The 19,450-nt window shown below is 36.7% G+C and overlaps 2 protein-coding genes across 2 annotated transcripts; one reads left to right on the forward strand and one right to left on the reverse strand.

Annotated features, from left to right (window-relative positions):
• The first annotated feature begins 3,522 nt into the window (after positions 1–3,522).
• On the forward strand, positions 3,523–5,590 carry LOC122087509 (AT-hook motif nuclear-localized protein 22-like). Its single transcript, XM_042656663.1, has one exon. It carries the CDS (start codon positions 4,024–4,026, stop codon positions 4,993–4,995), a length of 972 nt encoding a protein of 323 aa, XP_042512597.1. The 5' UTR covers positions 3,523–4,023; the 3' UTR covers positions 4,996–5,590.
• A 6,125-nt stretch (positions 5,591–11,715) lies between these two features.
• LOC122085928 (kinesin-like protein KIN-UB) lies at positions 11,716–13,353 on the reverse strand. Its single transcript, XM_042654553.1, has 3 exons — positions 12,654–13,353; positions 12,244–12,372; positions 11,716–12,161 (listed from the first exon to the last, which is right to left on the reverse strand). Exons 1-3 carry the CDS (start codon positions 12,985–12,987, stop codon positions 12,001–12,003), a joined length of 624 nt encoding a protein of 207 aa, XP_042510487.1. The 5' UTR covers positions 12,988–13,353; the 3' UTR covers positions 11,716–12,000.
• Positions 13,354–19,450: the final 6,097 nt, after the last annotated feature.

Raw genomic sequence — 19,450 nt, forward strand, 5'->3', positions numbered from 1 at the left:
ACAATATTTTGAGCTATCCAGACATAGGGTGGGGTAATTTCATTTTTTTTTTTTTTAGTAAAAGAGTAATTTAAAATTTTGAATAGAGAGAAAATGACATGGTTTAATCGCATGTCAACTTTCAAAGCCTTTAAATTCAATCAAATATATTAATTTGTATTGGCATTCATCCCCATATGTCCATGCATTTCAAATAATACGCTGTTCACTACAATCTAAAATTTTGAAAGCTCTTTTTAAACTTGACAGACTTAGATTGGATTGAAATTTGACAGTGACGTAAGGGTCTATCTGTCCCTAATATTCGGGCCCCATTTTATGATCTTCCACGTGACAAATTTTTAGGTACATTTAGTCAAGGCTACCAAAATAGACCATTTAGCTAAGAAATATTTTCCTTTTATAATATTTAGAAATTAATCACAAATTAATTAACTTTTAAAGACCAAATCTTATTCATATTAATTTGGATTTTTCAAATAGAAAACTTTCTAAATATATTAAAATATAAGAGCATATGTAGCAGCCATCAAGCATCTAATAGTTATTTATAATGGATTTTTTTATTGATGGTTAGTAACATTATTTTTTTGTCCCTTATTCCTAGAAATTACTTAATACATGGATAAAAAATAAATTTCAAATAATGAAAATCATTTAAAATAATATTTTACTATAATTCTTATGTAAAATAAACAAGTTTAAGAATAAAACAATAAACGATTAAATAAAATTATCAAATTCTAAATACACCTATAGAGGTAGCCTATATATGAATCATTCATGAGTTCAAATTATCACAATGAACGGGTAAAGTGCAATGACCATTCAATGACTAGTAGGAGTCGATCATATATCCAAGTTGTTGAATTCTCACTGCACTTCATCGCCGCACCACAGGCGATTTTGACCCGTCATTCAAAAACGCCTTTGTAAACACCAAAGGATAAGATTTTCAATTGCGTTCAAATCTGATAGTTGATAGCTCGGTCCCCCTTAATTAATTTGTTTTCTCTCTCTATTTCGATCCTATCCTTTCGACGTTTGCTCGATCAGATGGATAGGTTAGACTTTTAGAGTATACCTGACTGGGTTGGAAAACCTGTCAAAAGAGACTAGGGTGGTAGAATGACCTACGGGAGGATTATAATCCTATCCTCTCAAATGTGGGTTACATGGGAAGATGAAATTCTACCCTTTGGCATTTGAGTCATCATCCGATAAGAGGGACTGTAGTACCGTGCCCGTTTCAATATAAGTTCTTGTCCCTAGGATCAGAATCCAAAGAGACATAAATCTGAAAAACCTTTAGATTAGGTTGGTTACAGCCGTTTTGGAAAAGGGTATTTCCGTCAATTCAGGTTATCCCAATCTCTTTTGTTACTCGGCAAGTCACAATCCCGTAAGATGGAAATCTGTACTTTTCATGTGAACGCAACGGCGCTTTTCTTCCTCGGTTTCTCCACCCCATTCTCAGAGTTCGATTTCATCCTTGATCCAATTCCATTGACTTCTCCATTGGCTAGTGCGCAATGCGCATACGGCGCATATGGCACACCCTCAATTACTACCTAAACCTGGTGATCTGGAGTCTGGATAAGGACAATTGGCATCCATGTCAGCACTTCCACTGCTGTGGTCATCTAAATTCGTATTTTGTTGCCACTAGGGCTGTTTGGTAGGCAATGTCACTATGACCCTTCATCACGTTGTAGAAATGTTTTTTTTTGGTATTAAAATGTTTTTATTAGTTAAATGACATAACAACCCTACAACTCTGGATCAATGAGAAAACATGGAGGAGAACATCTTCAGCACAAACGGAAGGACAGCTTGATTATTTTTTTCACGGCTGTTGTGTCTGAACATTTCCTACGTCAAACATGTTTGTTTAGCAACAAAAATAAATAAATAAATAAAATTTCATATTTTTTTTTGTAATTGTTTATGGGCAAGAAAACACTACCTAGTCGTTTGGCCCTTGCACTAGTGCGTGGGCCAATGAGAGTACATGTTGAAGTATCAATATGGATAAAATTCCATGTTGGGGAATAAGAACCATATGAAAAGTAGTAGACTTTTTTCATTGTTTATAAATGTACAAGGTAAATCTAAATTCAATCAGATCGAAACGTCTATCCACACAATCCCTAATTCACCCTAACCATCTGCAACCCAGACATGGGTAAATAATAATTGAATATATATCTCTAAGCATACAATATTATCATTCCTTATGTTATTTTGTAATTACAAAATAACACTTACAAGTGATTTTTTTTTTTTCAGCTATAATCCTTATGAGTGATGACTATTAAGTATTAATTATGATTAAATCCTTGTTGGTTTTTCGGTTGTAGAAATTTTGGAAAACTTGTCCCAAAACCGCCTCGTTCCAATCCATTTTGGTAATTGACCCCAAAATCAGCTCTCAGAACCGTCCCATTCATCTAGTATTAAGACGAATTATTTCTAAAACCGTCCCATTTAGAGTTTTGAAATTGACACCCTTTCCCCACCAACATAATGAATGGGAAACATTCCATTCCATTATGTAATCGCCATGTCTATTGAATGTGTGAACTATTGTGTTTCAACCATAGTTAGCAAATTCAGATTCGGGAATTAGTCGGGCGGAGAATTATTATAAATAATTCGATTGGTTAATTTAAGGATTCGGTCAAAAAAGCAGTTAAAAAAGTAGACAAAATAAAAATCGGAGTTGGATTTGGATTTGGATTCGAGAATTATTCGATTAAAAAAATAAAAGTCGGGCAAAAAATTCGGATATTATTTTTATAGTTTACTGTATATTTTTTATTTATCAAGTTATTAACTTGATTTGTATAGTTAAAAAGAGCAAATTACTTTATAAAATAAAGTAAAAAACTATGAAAAAATTGTCATTGAGCGATGGAAGCAATGGTTATTGTAATCCAATTTCTACTCATGAAATAGATTAGGCCCCAAAACAGTGAAAGTAAGATTACAACTACAATAAAACAAATAAATAAATTGAAAAAAAAAAAAATCACTATCCTTTTGCTTGGGTTCACAAGACCCATATTGCATTAAGACGCACTAATTTTTCAAAATTAAAGCAACAATATAAAAGAAGATTGATTGATACAACGATATAAATCTGTCCTGGTCCCTTGGAACCTCAAATTATCCATCAAGGCTTGATATCTCCCCTATCTTATGATGAACTGATGAAGTTATGAGAAAGAAATGAAACAAAGAGTAGATTCGTACGATTGTTACAGAAGAATTAGGTGGAGAAAAAAGATGGAAAGAAGGAAGCTGAAATTTGGGGGAGAAGAAGATGAAAAAAAAAAAAAAAAAACTTCCCGAAAGATCAAAACTTAAGATGACTTTAAAGAAAAAAAACGAAGTAGAGAATGGGTTATATATATCCTGTAAAGACTGACAAAAGGGGGGTTGAAGAAGTAGCCAAGAAGGAAATGACTTGATGGACTCATAATAGGGTTCCGAGAGGAGAGAAAGAGAAGGAAAGAACGTGGTGTGATGGGTAGACAAGAGAGAGAAGGTGTGGGCCCATCCACCGCCCATACGCACGCTGTCTTACCCAAACCAAAACCCATCATCGATCTATTTCCTTGACCTAAGCCTAACCCAACGATGACCTAAAAGAGAATCGACCCACCACTGCTCTCCTTCTTCTCCTTTTCCTTCTCCATCTCTCTCTCTCTCAAACCTTCAACAACAGCAACAAAGGACCTTCCAAAACTTAACTACCATACCCACCAAGAGCTTAGCTCAGAGAGAAGAACAAATATGGATGATTCAGCTACAAAATTGGTCTATCTTGCCCAAAACTTTCCCCTTTCCCCTTCTCTTCTCAAGGATTGTAGCAATTGAAAACCAAATTCAAAACAAGAGAAGGGATTTTCTTGTTGCTTCCTTCTGTTCCACATCTGGGTTTCAATCTATTTATTGTGCATGAAGAGTAGGAAGCCTTGAAGAAGAAGAAGAAGAAGACAGAGAAAGAGCAAAGAAGAGATGGATCAAGTAACAGCATCGGCACATGGCCTTGCTCTTCCCCCTCCTTTCCATACTAGAGGTCTTCCTCTACACCACCCCCATCTTCAACTCCAGCAACAACTCCAGCACCACCACCACCAACAACAACAAAATCTGAATTCTGAAGATGATCATACCGGCACCAGTGCCTTCAAAAAAGGTAAGAAACTCGATCGTGATGACAACAATAGAAGCAACAACGAAGATGATGATGAAGACAGCAACGACGGGAAGGAAATGACTCTTGGAGCCAACTCTGGAGGAGGAGAAGGAGGAGAGTTCACTAGGAGACCTCGAGGTAGACCTTCAGGCTCCAAGAACAAACCTAAGCCCCCAATCATCATAACCAGAGATAGTGCAAATGCTCTCCGAGCCCATGTCATGGAGATTGCCAACGGTTGCGATATTGGTGAAAGCGTCGCCACATTTGCCCGGCGCCGGCAAAGAGGAGTCTGCATTTTAAGTGGTAGTGGTACTGTAACTAATGTTACCCTCCGGCAACCAGCTGCACCCGGTGCAGTTGTAACCTTACATGGACGGTTTGAAATCTTATCTCTTTCTGGATCATTCTTGCCACCCCCAGCTCCACCGGCGGCGACCGGATTAACTATATATTTAGCAGGTGGACAAGGCCAGGTGGTCGGCGGTAGTGTCATTGGAGCGCTTGTGGCATCGGGTCCGGTGGTAATTATGGCGGCTTCCTTCTGTAATGCCGCTTATGAACGATTGCCTCTCGAAGATGAAGAGCCGCCGCTTCCAATGCCGAGTGGCGGCCTTGAACCAGGAATGATAGGTCAACAACAACAGCAACAACAGCAGCAACAGCAACAACAGCAACAGCTAATGCCAGACCCTAACACACCACTTTTTCATGGGTTACCACCAAACCTTCTCAATCCTGGCCAATTACCAGCTGAGGCATATTGGGCTACCGGTCGCCCTCCTTATTAACAACAACAATAACACACAAAGAAGCATCTCCCACTTGTTTTCACCTTTCCCTCTACCTTTTTTTCTCACCAAGAAAAGAAACCCTAGAGGCATTGGAGCTGATCTGAGGAGAATTATTGGGTTGTTGAAGACTAGGATTTTCTTTTCATTTCGTTCATCTTCTTCTTCTTCTTCTTTTTATCTTTGATTTTGGTTTCGGGTTTAGTGATCAGATGATTCATATGCCTTTGGATTGAAGAAGCTGTGTACAAATCAAGGAATTCTTGGTGAGTTTTAGTTTTTTTTTACAACAATAGCTATCTTAACTTGCCCCCCAAGTGATAAACAGCATAGAAGAAGAAGAGCAGCAAATGGGTACAACAAGGGAAGAACAATAAGAAGGAAGAAGAATGAATGATGGGCTTTCTCTTTCTTTTTCTGTTGCAGCTCTGGTAACTTGTCTGATAATTCTTCTTGCTCTGCAGAAGGAAATTGATGGTTTTTGGTGGTCTTTCCATGTTTTGCCTTTTCTCTGTCATAGTTTAGTTTTTGTCTGAATGCTTCAGCTTCCATTGCATGATTCAACTACTCCACCTCCCCCCCACCCCCAACCCCCTCAAAAAAAAAGGGAAGAAAGATCTGAATAAGAAAAGAAACCCAAATTGATTTTAAAGAAAAAGAATTCAATAACTGTACTTGCATTGATTATGAAATCAAGGCATGAACTCCATTAGTGTCTTCAAGGTTACACATTCTACTCAAACCCATTTCAAATCTCTCAAAACCCTCAATCATATCCATACATCTCCAAATGCTTCACTCTTCATTGTTATTAGTCTTATAATTATTTCCATTATTTAATAATATTTTAATTAGTATTATGATCATTGTTATTAACTTTCATTGGAAAGAACGATGAGTTCATCTAAGTGAGTGATGGTTTCAGTGGAGGGGGAAAGTTGGCAGAGGGAGTTTACATGCAAGAAGGGTATGGGCTTTAGGGTTTCTCATGCTTTTGACAGTTATTAGGGTTCCTTATGGAAGGACTCAAGGAGAGGAGACATGAACATTGGGTACTGGGTTACACGTGCACTGTTCCGAACAAGTTCCTTTTCGAGGTGGAGAGAATACTTGGACTAAAAAAAAAAAGGCAAAGAACGAGGACAAAGAGAGAGCTTGAAGTGTTAAAAGTTTCCCTCTTTTCCTTGTTGGCCCAGAAGTGAAAATAAAGCCAAGCCAGCAGAGGTGGAGTAGAGAAGAAGATCATGGACAAGTGAGAGGTATGTGACATAAATAATTGTCAGAAATCTGAATGGGCAGCTAGGCCAGCACTGAAACAGTTCAGGTTCTTTGAACTGAACTTAACAGCCGTGCGAGGCAGCAATGCTGCTGCAGCCTTTCCCTTTCTTCTTTTCCACTTATACATTCTTTAAATTTTTTTTTTTTTGTATATATATGCGTAGCCAGCCATACCCTCACTTTCTTGAATAGTTTTTACGTAAATTAAAGATCACAGTAATCCTTTCTTCTCCCCCTCTTCCTTTCCTTTTTATCTTGGATAAAGTTCTTAATTACGTCTTTTGCTTCATCTTCTCACCCTAGGTTTCCTTTCTTTCTTGTCATGACCTCTAAGACATGAAAGGGCACATGTCAACCAAGTTCACTCTCAATCCTAGGCTTTAGACTCCTTCTCTTGGTGTTAGTGTTTGGATTACGATGTTTTGTATTCTGTAGCTTGCATAAGTGAATTGATTATGCAGTTTTTAGGACTATATGGGTATTTGGTAAGTTATCTATATAAGGTTTTGTTATATATTTGTGGTGATGATCATTTCTATATAATCATTCTGAAAGAGGTGTGAAAAGGAACAGTTGTAACCTTATTCTCCATTGATAGTGAAGTAGAGCTCATCTCATCATGGACGAGTAGACAATCTTACTAAACCACGTAACTCCTTGTATGCACTGTGTGATTGTTTGTTTGTGATTGCCATTCTTTTTTACACCGTTTAAGGTTCTTCGAGTCTTTGTTACTCCCATTGGTTAGTTCTTTTCTTCAACAAAATTTTCAAAATTCTATTTATTCCCTTAATTGACAGAATCTTAATTAATGCTACAGTATTGTTAGTTCTTCTTCTGAGTCCATCTGTTGTTCTTGTTCTTGTTGATTATCCATTATCCTGAAACAATCTCTTCAACTTGGTATTAATGTTTGTTACCTTGATGCTTAAATTGATCTGTTCTAGTTTTTCTCCTCCATTACTCATACAACTCATAGCCTTATCTTGCAGCCCCCACCTTTTTCAAATCATTGTCTTGGTCTATCTTGAAACATATATGAGTTGTAACTTTTTCCTCTCTATGAATACAAAGCTTCGTGTCACTGAGGTTTCCATCCTAAATTATGATATATATATATATATATAAGTGCATAAATAATTATGGGATATAAATGAACTAAAAGTGATTACTGTGTAGCCATATTACTGTGTTCGTGATAACTTTCTTAGTCTTTTGTGCTCCATCATGATGGCTGCCATTGATCCCACACTAGTATTGGACAGAAATGGTGTCAAAATTAATGTCGGGAATAGATTAAGACCCCTTTTCTACTTTATTCTTTCAAACAAGTCTACAGTACCCATTGATTCTTTCTAAGCCACTTGTTTAATAAGCTTTGACATGACTAGCTATTCTATGTCATAATTCCTACTTGGACTAATAGAAGCTCCAAATTCCAAGCACCCAAACAGTTCAACATGAAAGCAATGAGTACTAGAAAGAATAAAACTAAAGAGTGTGTATATATATATATATATATATATATGTATGAAATAGTACTTAGCCACTAGTCTTGTTGATGGCATTGTAGTTTTTTGATGTTGTAATTGTAGCCAATGATCAGTTGGCATCTGGGCCTACATAGAATAGAATCATGGAACAGAATTAGGGGTACCAAACCAAAGTAGTTGGCACTTGGCCAGTTGGTACATGCTTAATGAGGTTGATCATTTTAAACAATAATTTATTAATTTTCTTTATATATTTCTCTTTCCCTATTCTCTTCCTATTATTGAATATAGACTTCAAATGATTCCATGTCTTTTTGTTCCTTGGGTTACAACATCTGCAGTTCTTCATTATAGGTCTGAAATAACATATTTATGGGTGTCACAATTGATATGTATTCTCAGTTTTCTTCTTCTTCTTTTCTTTTCTTTTCCCTTTTTTTTTTTTTTTTTTTTTTAATCACCAACCAGTACTGAACTATGGACTCAATCCCACAATCCTTCATCATGTCTCCTCCTGTGATCCTTTCAACTTCTATAGAAGAGGGAACTTGGTGCAGTTTAACCATAACCATTCTTTTGTTATATACTGTTTCTACACTCCAAAAGAATAATAATAAAAAAAAAAAATTTTTTGATGTCTTTATTACTTCTTATACAACTCATGGATGCAAGTCTAAATCTAACATCACATTTAAGTGAGAAATTTTAACCACTGATTTGATACCATAACAATACATATTAGTTAAAAAAAAAGAAAGAAAGGTGCAATTGCTATGGAGCATCGATCAGTGATTAAGAAAAAGACTTAGAATTAGAAATCCAAATAAATCTAAATTTAATAAGGAATAAACTGTCCTTCTTTCAACTATATTAACTTCACTTCTATTTTGAAAAATTTGGAGTATAAAATAAAAATGAAAATGTTTTTAGTTCGATCTATTTACAAACACCTACCTTCGTTCTTGTTATATCCTTTCTAATCACTAGTCAATTGAATCAGTCGAATTTTTTTTCATATTGAAATGAATATATGCTAAACAAGACGAGTCCTTCTTGGTACTAATTGAATTCTGACACTGAGATTAAGGTTCCTAAAACTTCTAATTTGGGTTGGATAAAAATCACAATTATAGGTCATGGAAGTCAAATTTCTGCATTATATCTTTATTAATTTTGTTCATCATCTAGATCTAGCTAGCTATATTTTTTACCTTCTTTTCCCCCATCCTATATAAGAATGTTGTTATGTTACCGGATGCCGAATTGTGCTTTTCATCCTTGCGCAGTTGTAGACTACACAAATGTTGTTAAATTATTAGTAAGAGAGCACAAGAAGCACAAATCATACCAAAAAAACACAAGTAATAAAATATAAGAAATCAACACTTTTAAAAATGAATAAACAACAATGTGTACGTGAAGGTGTAGGATGAAAAAAAAAAAAAAAAAAATTGGTTCAAACCTAAATCATCAATAAATCTCATCATACTTATTCAAATATGAGCTAAGAAAAGAAACACCTTTTAGCCAAATTCAAATCTATGCAAACATGCACATTCTCTATCTAACCTATAGATATAAGGAGCTACATATTTTTATTGACAATTTTAATCTATAAATAAGATGTATTAATTTCCTTTCCATTCTCTCAGCTCCAAATAGCTGGTCCCTTTGCAATAGATTTGGCATGGAATAGTTAAGCAGGCTCAGCAACCCATCAAGGAAAGAAAATAGAAATTTCACAAAACAAATTAAAGTCATTTCAAATAGATTCATGAGATCCACTAAGCATAAAACAATACAAACCCTTAAGTTTATTAGAACTGTCAACAATTGTGAGCCATTATAGAATAGTCTTCACTCTCATGAAGTAGTTCTTGTTCACAGTCATTGTTGATCTCTGCAATATTAATCAAATATATCAAGCAATTCTGACCAGCAGATCCAAGTTATACAGGTAAGACTGTTGAGATCATCAGTCAGAAAATCCAAAATCTTAGACTAGTTAAGCTCAACTGAATCAATGAGATGAAAGGCATAAAGCATCGTATCGAATTACACAAATTATAACTAATTGTATCTTATTATAGGAAGAGATTGATTGCACAAGTCTTCCATATCTCAAAATTAGTTTGCTAGAAAGATTGCACAATTCTGCTACTAATTCCTCATTCAATGGAGATGTCCAAAGAACTGATCATATATAGCTGCCTACCTATATTACATGGTAGTTTGAGGGTTTATGAGTACTAATCAGTAGGATATTTTCAAAAGTCTTAAAACAGTAAAATCAATTAAAACATTTATGAAAGAAGCAGCAGCTAGTACACATGATCATGAGATGAATGCATGTACAATGGTCAATTTTGTAATATTAGATTCATCTGATCTCTTAACAATATATGAAGACAGGAGCCTTTATGTACAAAGGCATAGAACTTGATACTAAGCCTCAAGGTTAAAACCATTTCATTTCAGGATACAATGAAATGCAGCCTATGTTAATAGCAAAGCACAACTTATTAGCAGCCAACCTTCAAGCAAGCATGAAACAATGAACTTATGGACTGGTCCAACCTCTGATCCCTCCAAGGCCCAAGCCTGGCAGTCAGTATAGCACGCTAACACGTCTATGTCTATCTTTATCCTCTTTACTTCGAGAGCCTTCTCACATAATGTTTACTACGCAAACGTATACGCCTTCTAGTAAGGGAATCTATATGTTAGCAGACAATCATTTGTTAAGAAACTTTTGCTTCCCTTCTCCCCCATCCCCAAACAAAATGCATTTTCTAAAGCAATAACTCGTTTTTTTGCTAACGGTAATTGATAGGGAAAGCTGCAAGAGATAGGATTAGCAGTTCTAATCCTCTATTTTTGGCAGTTCAAGTGAGACAATTCAAGACCACTTAGTGCAAAGATTTTTCAACTGCTTCTGTATCCTCGCTTCTTCTTTTTCTTTTTTTCCATTTTTTTTTTAAGGTGAAGGGGTAAAAAAAAATTATTGAAGGAATCTATACGCTGCCCACGTATATTGGCATGTCAACCCTTGTTAAGCCAGTGGACGCATGAAAGAGTGTGTCTTATGATTTGTATACAAGTGAACCCCATGATAAGGGAGGAGATAGTGAGAAGACAGTGTTCTGCTAGTAGTGTGTACACCAACTACACTTGAGATACAATCCATACAAAACTTCAACTCTTTTACCAAAAAACGGAAAAAAAGTCTCAGGAATAGCTAATGCTTTCCCCCTTTTCTCTTTTGATCTGACAGTGAAACAAATGTCTCTTTCTGACAGAACAGAACATTTCCCCAATGGTCCCAGCAGCAGTAAATGCCTGGTAATTTTAAGGATCTAAAGTCTTGTGAAGATTGAAAGAGAAAAAAAAAACCAAGTTTTCTGAGGCCACAGTGAACAGATTAGGAATCTATTCGCCAAGTGCGACCACATAAAATAGGGGGCGGAGAGAGGAAGGTCACATGTGGACTCTCCCATCGCTCCAACATTCGTGCAAGAAAACTGTCTAAATAAAATTCTTATGAAAATGTGTAAATCATCTATTTTTCATTAGGGAAAAGGTTGGCCACATACAATAGGGGGCGGAGAGAGGGAGGTCACATGTGGACTCTCCCATCGCTCGACCATTCGTGCAAGAAAACTGTCTAAATAAAATTCTTATGAAAATGTGTAAATCATCTATTTTTCATTAGGTAAAAGGTTGGCCATGCTGCCTCGGCCAGCCTGTGTCAATCTCTCCCCCTCTTGATTGAAAATTAACCCCATGCCTCTCCCATCCCAGCCATCCATTGGTTGAGTCGCTGGCTGGGCCAATCCTCTCCCTCTCATTAATAACCAATATCCAAGGAAAATTATATTTAAAAAAAAAAAAAAAAAGTTTAGCCATTAGGATCGATATGCCAAAAGCTGTATAGTTCTGTTCAATGATATGATAATAATAGAGAAGTTTTACTTTTTCATTGCATATACAAATAAATTTCTACAATATTGATATCAAAAGGTTAGACTTGGGGGACGCATTTGAATGAAGAAAGCTTTGGAGTGCAACACCACCCCACACCCCCCTCCAAAGAAATATAAAAATAAAATAAAATAAAAGAAAGAAAAAGAAAAAGGTGAAGTTAAATACATTGACAAACATATTCATCAAGGTATTATGGTTCCCACAACCTTCTAACAAAACTTCATAGGCCTGCTTATTCTCAGAATAATCTTCAACACTCTATCCGTAACCGCCTTAGTTCAGCTTGGAATGTGGGACTGGAAGTTAGTGTCCGGTGCGCAAGAGTTCTTATGTCCTCTCGAGAACAATCTCTTGAAATACGGACCAGCTCCCACAGAGCACCTCCACTAACCATGTCCTTTGCATTCACTTCTGCAGTGTAGAAATCCAAGTTTTCAACCAACAATGTGAGGAGATTCCATGTTTCAGCTTCAGAAGAGTCAAGTTTACTAACCATGTTGTGCCAAGTGGCAAAGTGCAAGTTCAATATGGCGCCTGATTGGTGAAGCTTCATTATTTGCATTCTGTACAATCCAAGGAAGTGCGCCATCATCAATGAGGAGAGACTTGCCACTCTTTGTTCCTGTTGTGTGAACAGCACGATTGTTATTGTGCCCCCATAACCCTGATGATCTTTTCAATCCAATTTGAAACGGACAACATATTGCAGAATACCATTCAGGTTTCTCCAATATGGAACAAACCCGTTGAATATTAATAAATATGTGAACAGAAGCTTGAACAAGAGTAACTAGAGAAGTTTGAATTAAGAATCAATTTAATAATTCAACTTCCCAAATAGACCAAGAACACAAAATCCAAAACAGTTGCTGCTTCGGAACCATCTTCTTACTAGGTGCTTACCTTGAGTAGATGCTCTGGACTCACATTTTGCAAAGTTAGCAATTCCACGTGCAACTTGAGCAAGAACATCTGGATGTCCACATCTCACCATTCCAAGCAACGCTTTAATACCGCCTTCACCTCTTAATTTTGTGTGTAGTTTATCTAGACAAACAGGTATAGAAGTACTTAGTGACAAATGTTCCCACCAAAAACCTTCCAATCCCATGACTTGACGATTATAAAAAAATATATAGAATATAACTGATTTAAGATAATTTTTAACATGGGATTTCAGTCTCACTTTGGAACAAGCATTACTATGTAGGATGCATTGGCTAACCTCATAAACCATCAATGAGCAGTGACACTTCTATGCTAAAGGTTTCCAACTATAAATCTAGGAAAACCAAAGAGATCCTATGTTTGCGATGAAGAGAGCTAATCCTTATCAAATTCATATCCAAGAAAAAGAGAGCTTTCCTTAACAATAGCATCAAAAACATTAAATAGAATCAACAGTTTCTTTCCTCTCATATATTTCTTCCAAAATAATTTGATACTTCTCCATTGCTCGTCCATGTAATTTCTATATATTCCATTAGGATCCATGGAATCTTATGACAAATTTCATGGGAGTAACAGTCAGGTGACTGACAACAGGAAAACAGTTGAAGTTATTATTATGTTTCTTTCTTTTTCATTCTCATTATTTATTGGGAAAAATAACGCTCCCTGGTCGTGTGGCCCCTACACCCAGAACAGGAGTGTGCGAAATTACCACCTCACCCCCCTGTGAAATAAAAAAATCTCATCCATGTTGACAATGCTCAAGATCTCGATCTCGATTTCGATTTTGATTTCGACACAGGTTTCACTGGGCAAAAATACCGAGATCTGGTATTTTTTGCCTGGTCATCTCGGTGGCCATATTGCCTTTTTAGGCCCTTAAACTTGTCAATTAGCCTATTTTAGGCCTTCTAAACATAGTGGAATACTCTTTCTTTCTTCTTAAATCAAACACAAAATGGTAATTTGACTTTGGACCCTAGGTAGGTAGTATTCAGACCCTTCACCCTAGGCTATTCCACAATAAAACAAACAACTATTGACCATGTTTCTATGAAAAAATGGTTTTGAGAAGTAGTTTTTACATAAAACTGTTCTTGAGAAGAAAATGATATCCAAAGGTTGATGATGAAGTGATAATCTCCAATCACCAAGAGTTTAAGTTTTTAATCTACACGATAGAGGAGAGATTTGGCTACAAAAAAAAAAACCACCAAAAGCTCATTTTTTTCCTCATAGCAGGGCAAGATAGGCGAAAGATGTCGAATTATGTCGAGTGGGTTGAGTTGAGGGTCAAAATTATGTGTATCCCATGTGACTTGGTCCCAAATCAAGTCAAAACCGAGAAATTCACCAAGATCTCGACTGAGAGAAATTTTACATTTTATATATTGCTTGTGCTCTCGACTCGCCAAGCCAAAAAAGTGAGTTAATAGCGAGATCTTGCCGAGATCTTGAGCATGCATGTTGATGCTCAAGCCAAGTCTTTTTATAGATCCTCATTTTGACGCGCTTGATGTTGTTAGGAAAGCCAAGGAAGTAGCGGGGAAAAAAAACATCACAAGAGTGAAATTACCACCCTGTCCCCTATGAAACAAAAAAAATCCCATCCCTATTGATGCCTTGCGTGCACTCTCATTGGCCCCGTGCTGGTGCAAAGGCCATGCGACCAGGCAGCAATCTCTTGCCCTTATCTATTGTATTGCTTTCAAAGTCTAACATAGTTCTTATACTTAGTAGGGCCTTATGTGTAATAACATATAAGTCCAACAGGTCGTTGTAATTACACTAACAAAGACTCTTTAAAAAAAAAATACTTCTGGTTCTTGGTTTCGAGGCATTCTATTCTCCAATGTAAGTCTCTTCTCTTCTCCCTCCTTTCTTCTTGTTTCTTCTTCCCTTCTTTTATTATAGTTGGTTGTTATTGGTCTGATATTATCACATGGTATTAGAACAATAGTGATCAATAACATCTACATCCTTATTTCTTCACCCTTGGATTCTTTGCAACTTGCGGTTTGCCGTAACCTTAGAATGCTAGGGTGCTGCTGCTGCCTCTTTTGTTGATGGATTCCCTCGGTTATTCATACCAATATAACAAGGGATTTCTGTTTATGTGAAGATTTGCTCGCTGGTTTGTGAATTGCTGCCTCTTTTCTAAGCCTTGTGATATCATGGTTTTCAAGGCTTAGATCTGAAATCTTGCTGACCTAGTATTTGTTATCCTACCATTGGATTGCATCAACCTTTTGGGATTTTGTTCCTCTACTCACAAGATGTCTTTGATTAAATTTTTGGATTGATCAGCCACGTTGATTGGGATTTCTGGACTTCACCATGTTCACGGAACAAAAGTTTCTATTTTCTGGTCTCATCAATATCTTCAAATCTAGAGGTTGGATCAAGATCCAACTTTGAGAGAATGTCTTCCTGCATACCAAGGCTGTTTGACCAGCTTTTCATGGCAACCTGAGTTATTGTTTTGGAAATAATATTTTCTCCACTTTGCCTTAGTTTCTTCCCTGCGCTATATGAGATATTAGCTGTTTTTTATTGTTGCTGCCTCCTGAATTGTTTATTGGTTGCTTCTATACATGTTTATTATATCAACCAGCATCCATAGTCCTTGTTTGGATTCCAGCCCCCTTTTCTCTCAACAGTTTGGGGAGGACCAAAGTACACGAAATGGCTAATTCTGCAGTAACTACTGGAAATTCTGTTGTGGCATCATCAACTGACACCAACCTTGCTTCATCTAGAACTCGATCATCTGACCCTGTGTCTCGAGATGATTACAATCAACTTTCGAAACATCTTCAGCAACTGGAATCTTCTACCCATTCATCCATTGCCACTCTTACTCATATAGGTAATGCTGCACTTTTTGCCTCTTCATCTTCTTCCGGTTGGATTATTGATTCTAGTGCTTCTAGTCATATGATCGGTCCATCTGATGTGTTTTCCTCCTTCAGTAAAACTAGTCACCCATCTTGAGTTGTTACTTCTTTTTCCTGTTGATGGTTCCTCCACCCACATATATAGTCATGGTACTGTTTCTCCCCATTAGGTTACCTTTGAATCTTTTGTCCGTCAAGGAGATGACTAAGTTTTTCTAAATTGTTTTGTTACGTTTGATCCTATTTGTTGTATTTTTCAAGATTTTCAGAAGATTGGTGGAGGGTGTGCTAAAGATGGCTTGTATTATCTTGATGGTGCTTTGTCTTCTATTGTTGTAACTGCATCTTTAATTGTCATCTCTCGTCTTGGTTGCCATTATTGTCTGGGTCACTTATCTCTCTCAAAGCTTCAACAAATAGTTCCCTAGCTGCACATCTATCTCTTGTTGAGAGAGAATCTTATGAGCTTGGCAAACATCATTGTACTTACTTAACATCTCGTGATATATCCAAGAGAGTCTTTTGATCCGTTATTCACTTTGATATTTGCAAACCCTGCCGTGTCAAAAGTAGATCGGGTTTTTCTTATTTTGTTTCTTTTGTGGATGATCATTCCCACTTAACTTGGTTGTACCATTGAAAGATCGTTCCGAATTTTTATCTCTTTTCAAAAAATTGTATAGTGAAATAAAATCTCAGTTTGGTGCTTGCTTTAAAATTTTCAGTTCTAATAATGCACGTGAGTATACTCAAAATGCAATTTCATCGTTTTGTTTTTGAGAACGTAATTATTCATCAAACAAGTTACTCTTATACCCCTAAACAAAATGGTGTGATCGAGAGAAAAAATCAACGTTTGTTAAAAATTGCTCGTTCATTGATGTTTCATATGCATGTTCCTAAACAGTTTTGGGAGGATGTTGTTTTAAGTGCTTGTTACTTAATCAATTGGATGCCTTCTACTGTTTTGAATAATCAACTCATATTTCCATCCTTTTTCCCTCTTCCCCATTGTTCTCTTTGCCATCTCAGGTATTTAGTTGTACTTGTTTGCCATAATTTATGTCCAGATCTTGATGTTACATTTTTTTAAGAGTACTCTGTACATCTCTGTTGAGAGTCACACCTTGGGCACGGAGCCAACCACATCCCCCCTATTCCTACTACTCTTCCCCTTGTAGATCCTCCTACTACGATTTTGCCTAGACTGCTATAGGTGTATTATTGTAGTCAGAAGCCAGCTTCACCGAACAATGACCATCCTCCCTTGCTACCTTCTCCACCCTCTGATCCTCTGTCTGAAGATCTTGCTCACTCATTGTCTCCTGTTAAATTACCGATTGCTCTCCATAAAGGTACTCGTTCTTGCACTTAGAAGTCCATGGTTATTTATCCTGTTGATAAATGTGTTTCCACTTCACATCTTCCTCCACTTCATTGTTTTGCTTCATCTCTGTCTACCTAATATGTTCCTACTATCTGCCGTAATGCATCATCTGACCCTAGCTGGAAATCAGCTATAGATGTAGAGGTGGATGCTCTTCTTTCTCGTCAGACATGGATTCTGGTTGATCTGCCTTCAGGTAAGGAACTTGCGTGGTGCCTTTGGATTTATATTGTTAGGATAACCCTAATGGTTCTATTGAGAGGATTAAAACCCAGTTGGTTGCTAAGAGGTATAACCAAAACTATGGCGTAGATTATTTTGAGACCTTTTCTCATGTTGCTCATTTTAAATTCTATTTGGGTGCTTATTGCTTTAGTTGTTAATATTTCTCCTGTTGTTCATCTTAAATTCTATCTGGGTGCTTATTTCTTTAGTAATTAATCTTGACCAACCTCTATATCAACTCGATATCAAAATTGTTTTCTTATATGGTGACTGCTTGAAGAAATGTGTAAGGAGCAACCTCCTTGGTATGTTGCTCAGGGGAGAATGCACAGCAAAAATGTAAACTACACAAGGTTAATTATGGGGCTGAAACACTCACTGCAAGCTTGGTTTGATAACAGTAAAGTTGTTACTGGTTGTGGACTTCTGCAATGTTACTCTGATCACTCTATGTTTGTCCGTCATTCGAATTCAAAGGTAGTTTTCACAGTTGTCAAGGCGTCGCCCAGGTAGATGCCTTGGTTGTGTTGCCTTGCGTCCAGGCCCCTTCCAATGCCTTGGGTTGCCTATACTTTGTGACAACTATGGTGGTTGTATTAGTTGTTTATGATGACGATATCAGTGTCTTTGGAAATGACTTGTCTAGTATACACGAGGTCAAGACTTACACCAACAATTTCAAATGAAAGATTTGGAATAAATATCTTTTGGCATTATAACTGTTCAAACCAAGAAACGTGTGAGCTTGTCTCAAAGGAACTATGTTTTTGTTCTTCTATAGGAGACCAGTACGTTAGGCTATAAACCAGTTGATAACTCCATGGATCCCCACGTGAAACTTGTGGTGGGTGATGATTGATGACTATGACTTCTCTGACAAAAATCAGTACAAGAGACTAGTTGGCAAACTTATGTCTTATGCCCTGCTTGTTTGATGGAGAAAAACGAGGTGGGAAACTTGTACCTATTTCCCACAAACTACATCAAATAGGAGTTTTTGGTTAGGTGGGGTGGGAACTTACCAGACAGCCTCAATAAATGTGTTTTTCTTTTCTTGTGATGTTTTTCTTTTCTTGTGATGTGACATCTCACTCAAGTGTCATGATGATTGGCATTATTCATGGAATTCCTCATGTTGTGTCCATCTTTCTCCTCCTTACCATTTCCTCTCCCTCCCACCAAATCCCACCCTACTAAAAAGTACTTATTCCATCATTTCCTTCCCTTCCCTTTCCTTGCCAACCCAACCCACAACATGTAGGGCCCACCCTCACAAGTTCCCCTCCGCTTTTTACCTTCTAAACAGATGGGGCGTCACTGCCATTATGCTTGATATCTCATTTGTTGATGGGATTATTAGCCAATTCAAGGAGAATCCCAAGCAAGTCCACTAGGAAGCAGCCATGTTGTATCCTGAAGTATCTCAAAGATGGTCCAGGAAAAGGACTTGTTTATCGTCATCATGGTCACACTGATGTTGTTATTTATTATGATGTTGACTGGACAGGTGCTGATGGTGATCATAGATCTACTACCGGGTACTGTACATTTTTTGTGCCAACCTCGTTATATGGAGAACATAGTTGTCACGGCGCCAAGGCGAACCAAGGCGGTGGAGGGTTGTCTAAGCGCTTAGGCGAGAAGGCACACGCCTTGAGGCGAACAAGGCGACCAATTGTTATTTTTCCTATTTTCTAACATTATTTAGTAAGTTATATATACCTTGTATCATAAAAAATCAAAATTAAGCAACATCAAGTCATTAAAAATCAACATTTAGTCATATTAAATCATAAAAAATTAACATTAAGTCATATTAAGTTATAAAAAATCAAAATTTAGAGAAATGCTCTGGTTCTATAACAAATTTGACTTGTCAAATGATATTATTTTTGCATAAGACTTTTTGTATCAGTTATAATATAAAACCAACTTTCCAACAAGTCTAAGATTACTTAAATCTAAGTTGTAATGACAAAGTTATGCTCCGGTCAAACTTATTTTTAAGTGCGCGAATGCTGTTAAAATCGCCTGAATGAAAATAATTTTATGGATATCAAAACAAAAAATTATTTTACCGGACTTTTGGTTTTTAGCAATGTTTTAACATGATAGAATTTATAAAATTTTCATAATTGAGAAAAACTCCAGCATTTAAAAGTTGAAAATCGCCCCTATAACCAAAATCCAGTTTTTCTTCTTGGACTGGGGGGTTGACTTTTTATCCTTTTGGAATTTTA

The sequence above is a fragment of the Macadamia integrifolia genome, chromosome 8 (assembly GCF_013358625.1).
Source record: "Macadamia integrifolia cultivar HAES 741 chromosome 8, SCU_Mint_v3, whole genome shotgun sequence".
NCBI lineage: Eukaryota > Viridiplantae > Streptophyta > Magnoliopsida > Proteales > Proteaceae > Macadamia > Macadamia integrifolia.

Bases quoted from the DNA above. Each gene is read 5' to 3' on its own strand.
- LOC122087509 (XM_042656663.1), top strand. From the start codon at position 4,024: ATGGATCAAGTAACAGCATCGGCACATGGCCTTGCTCTTCCCCCTCCT.
- LOC122085928 (XM_042654553.1), bottom strand. From the start codon at position 12,987: ATGGTTTATGAGGTTAGCCAATGCATCCTACATAGTAATGCTTGTTCC. The intron at 12,373-12,653 runs GTAAGCACCTAG...TTCACACAACAG, and splicing joins GTCCAGAGCATCTACTCAAG to GAACAAAGAGTGGCAAGTCT. The intron at 12,162-12,243 runs GTTAGTAAACTT...TCTACACTGCAG, and splicing joins TTGCCACTTGGCACAACATG to AAGTGAATGCAAAGGACATG.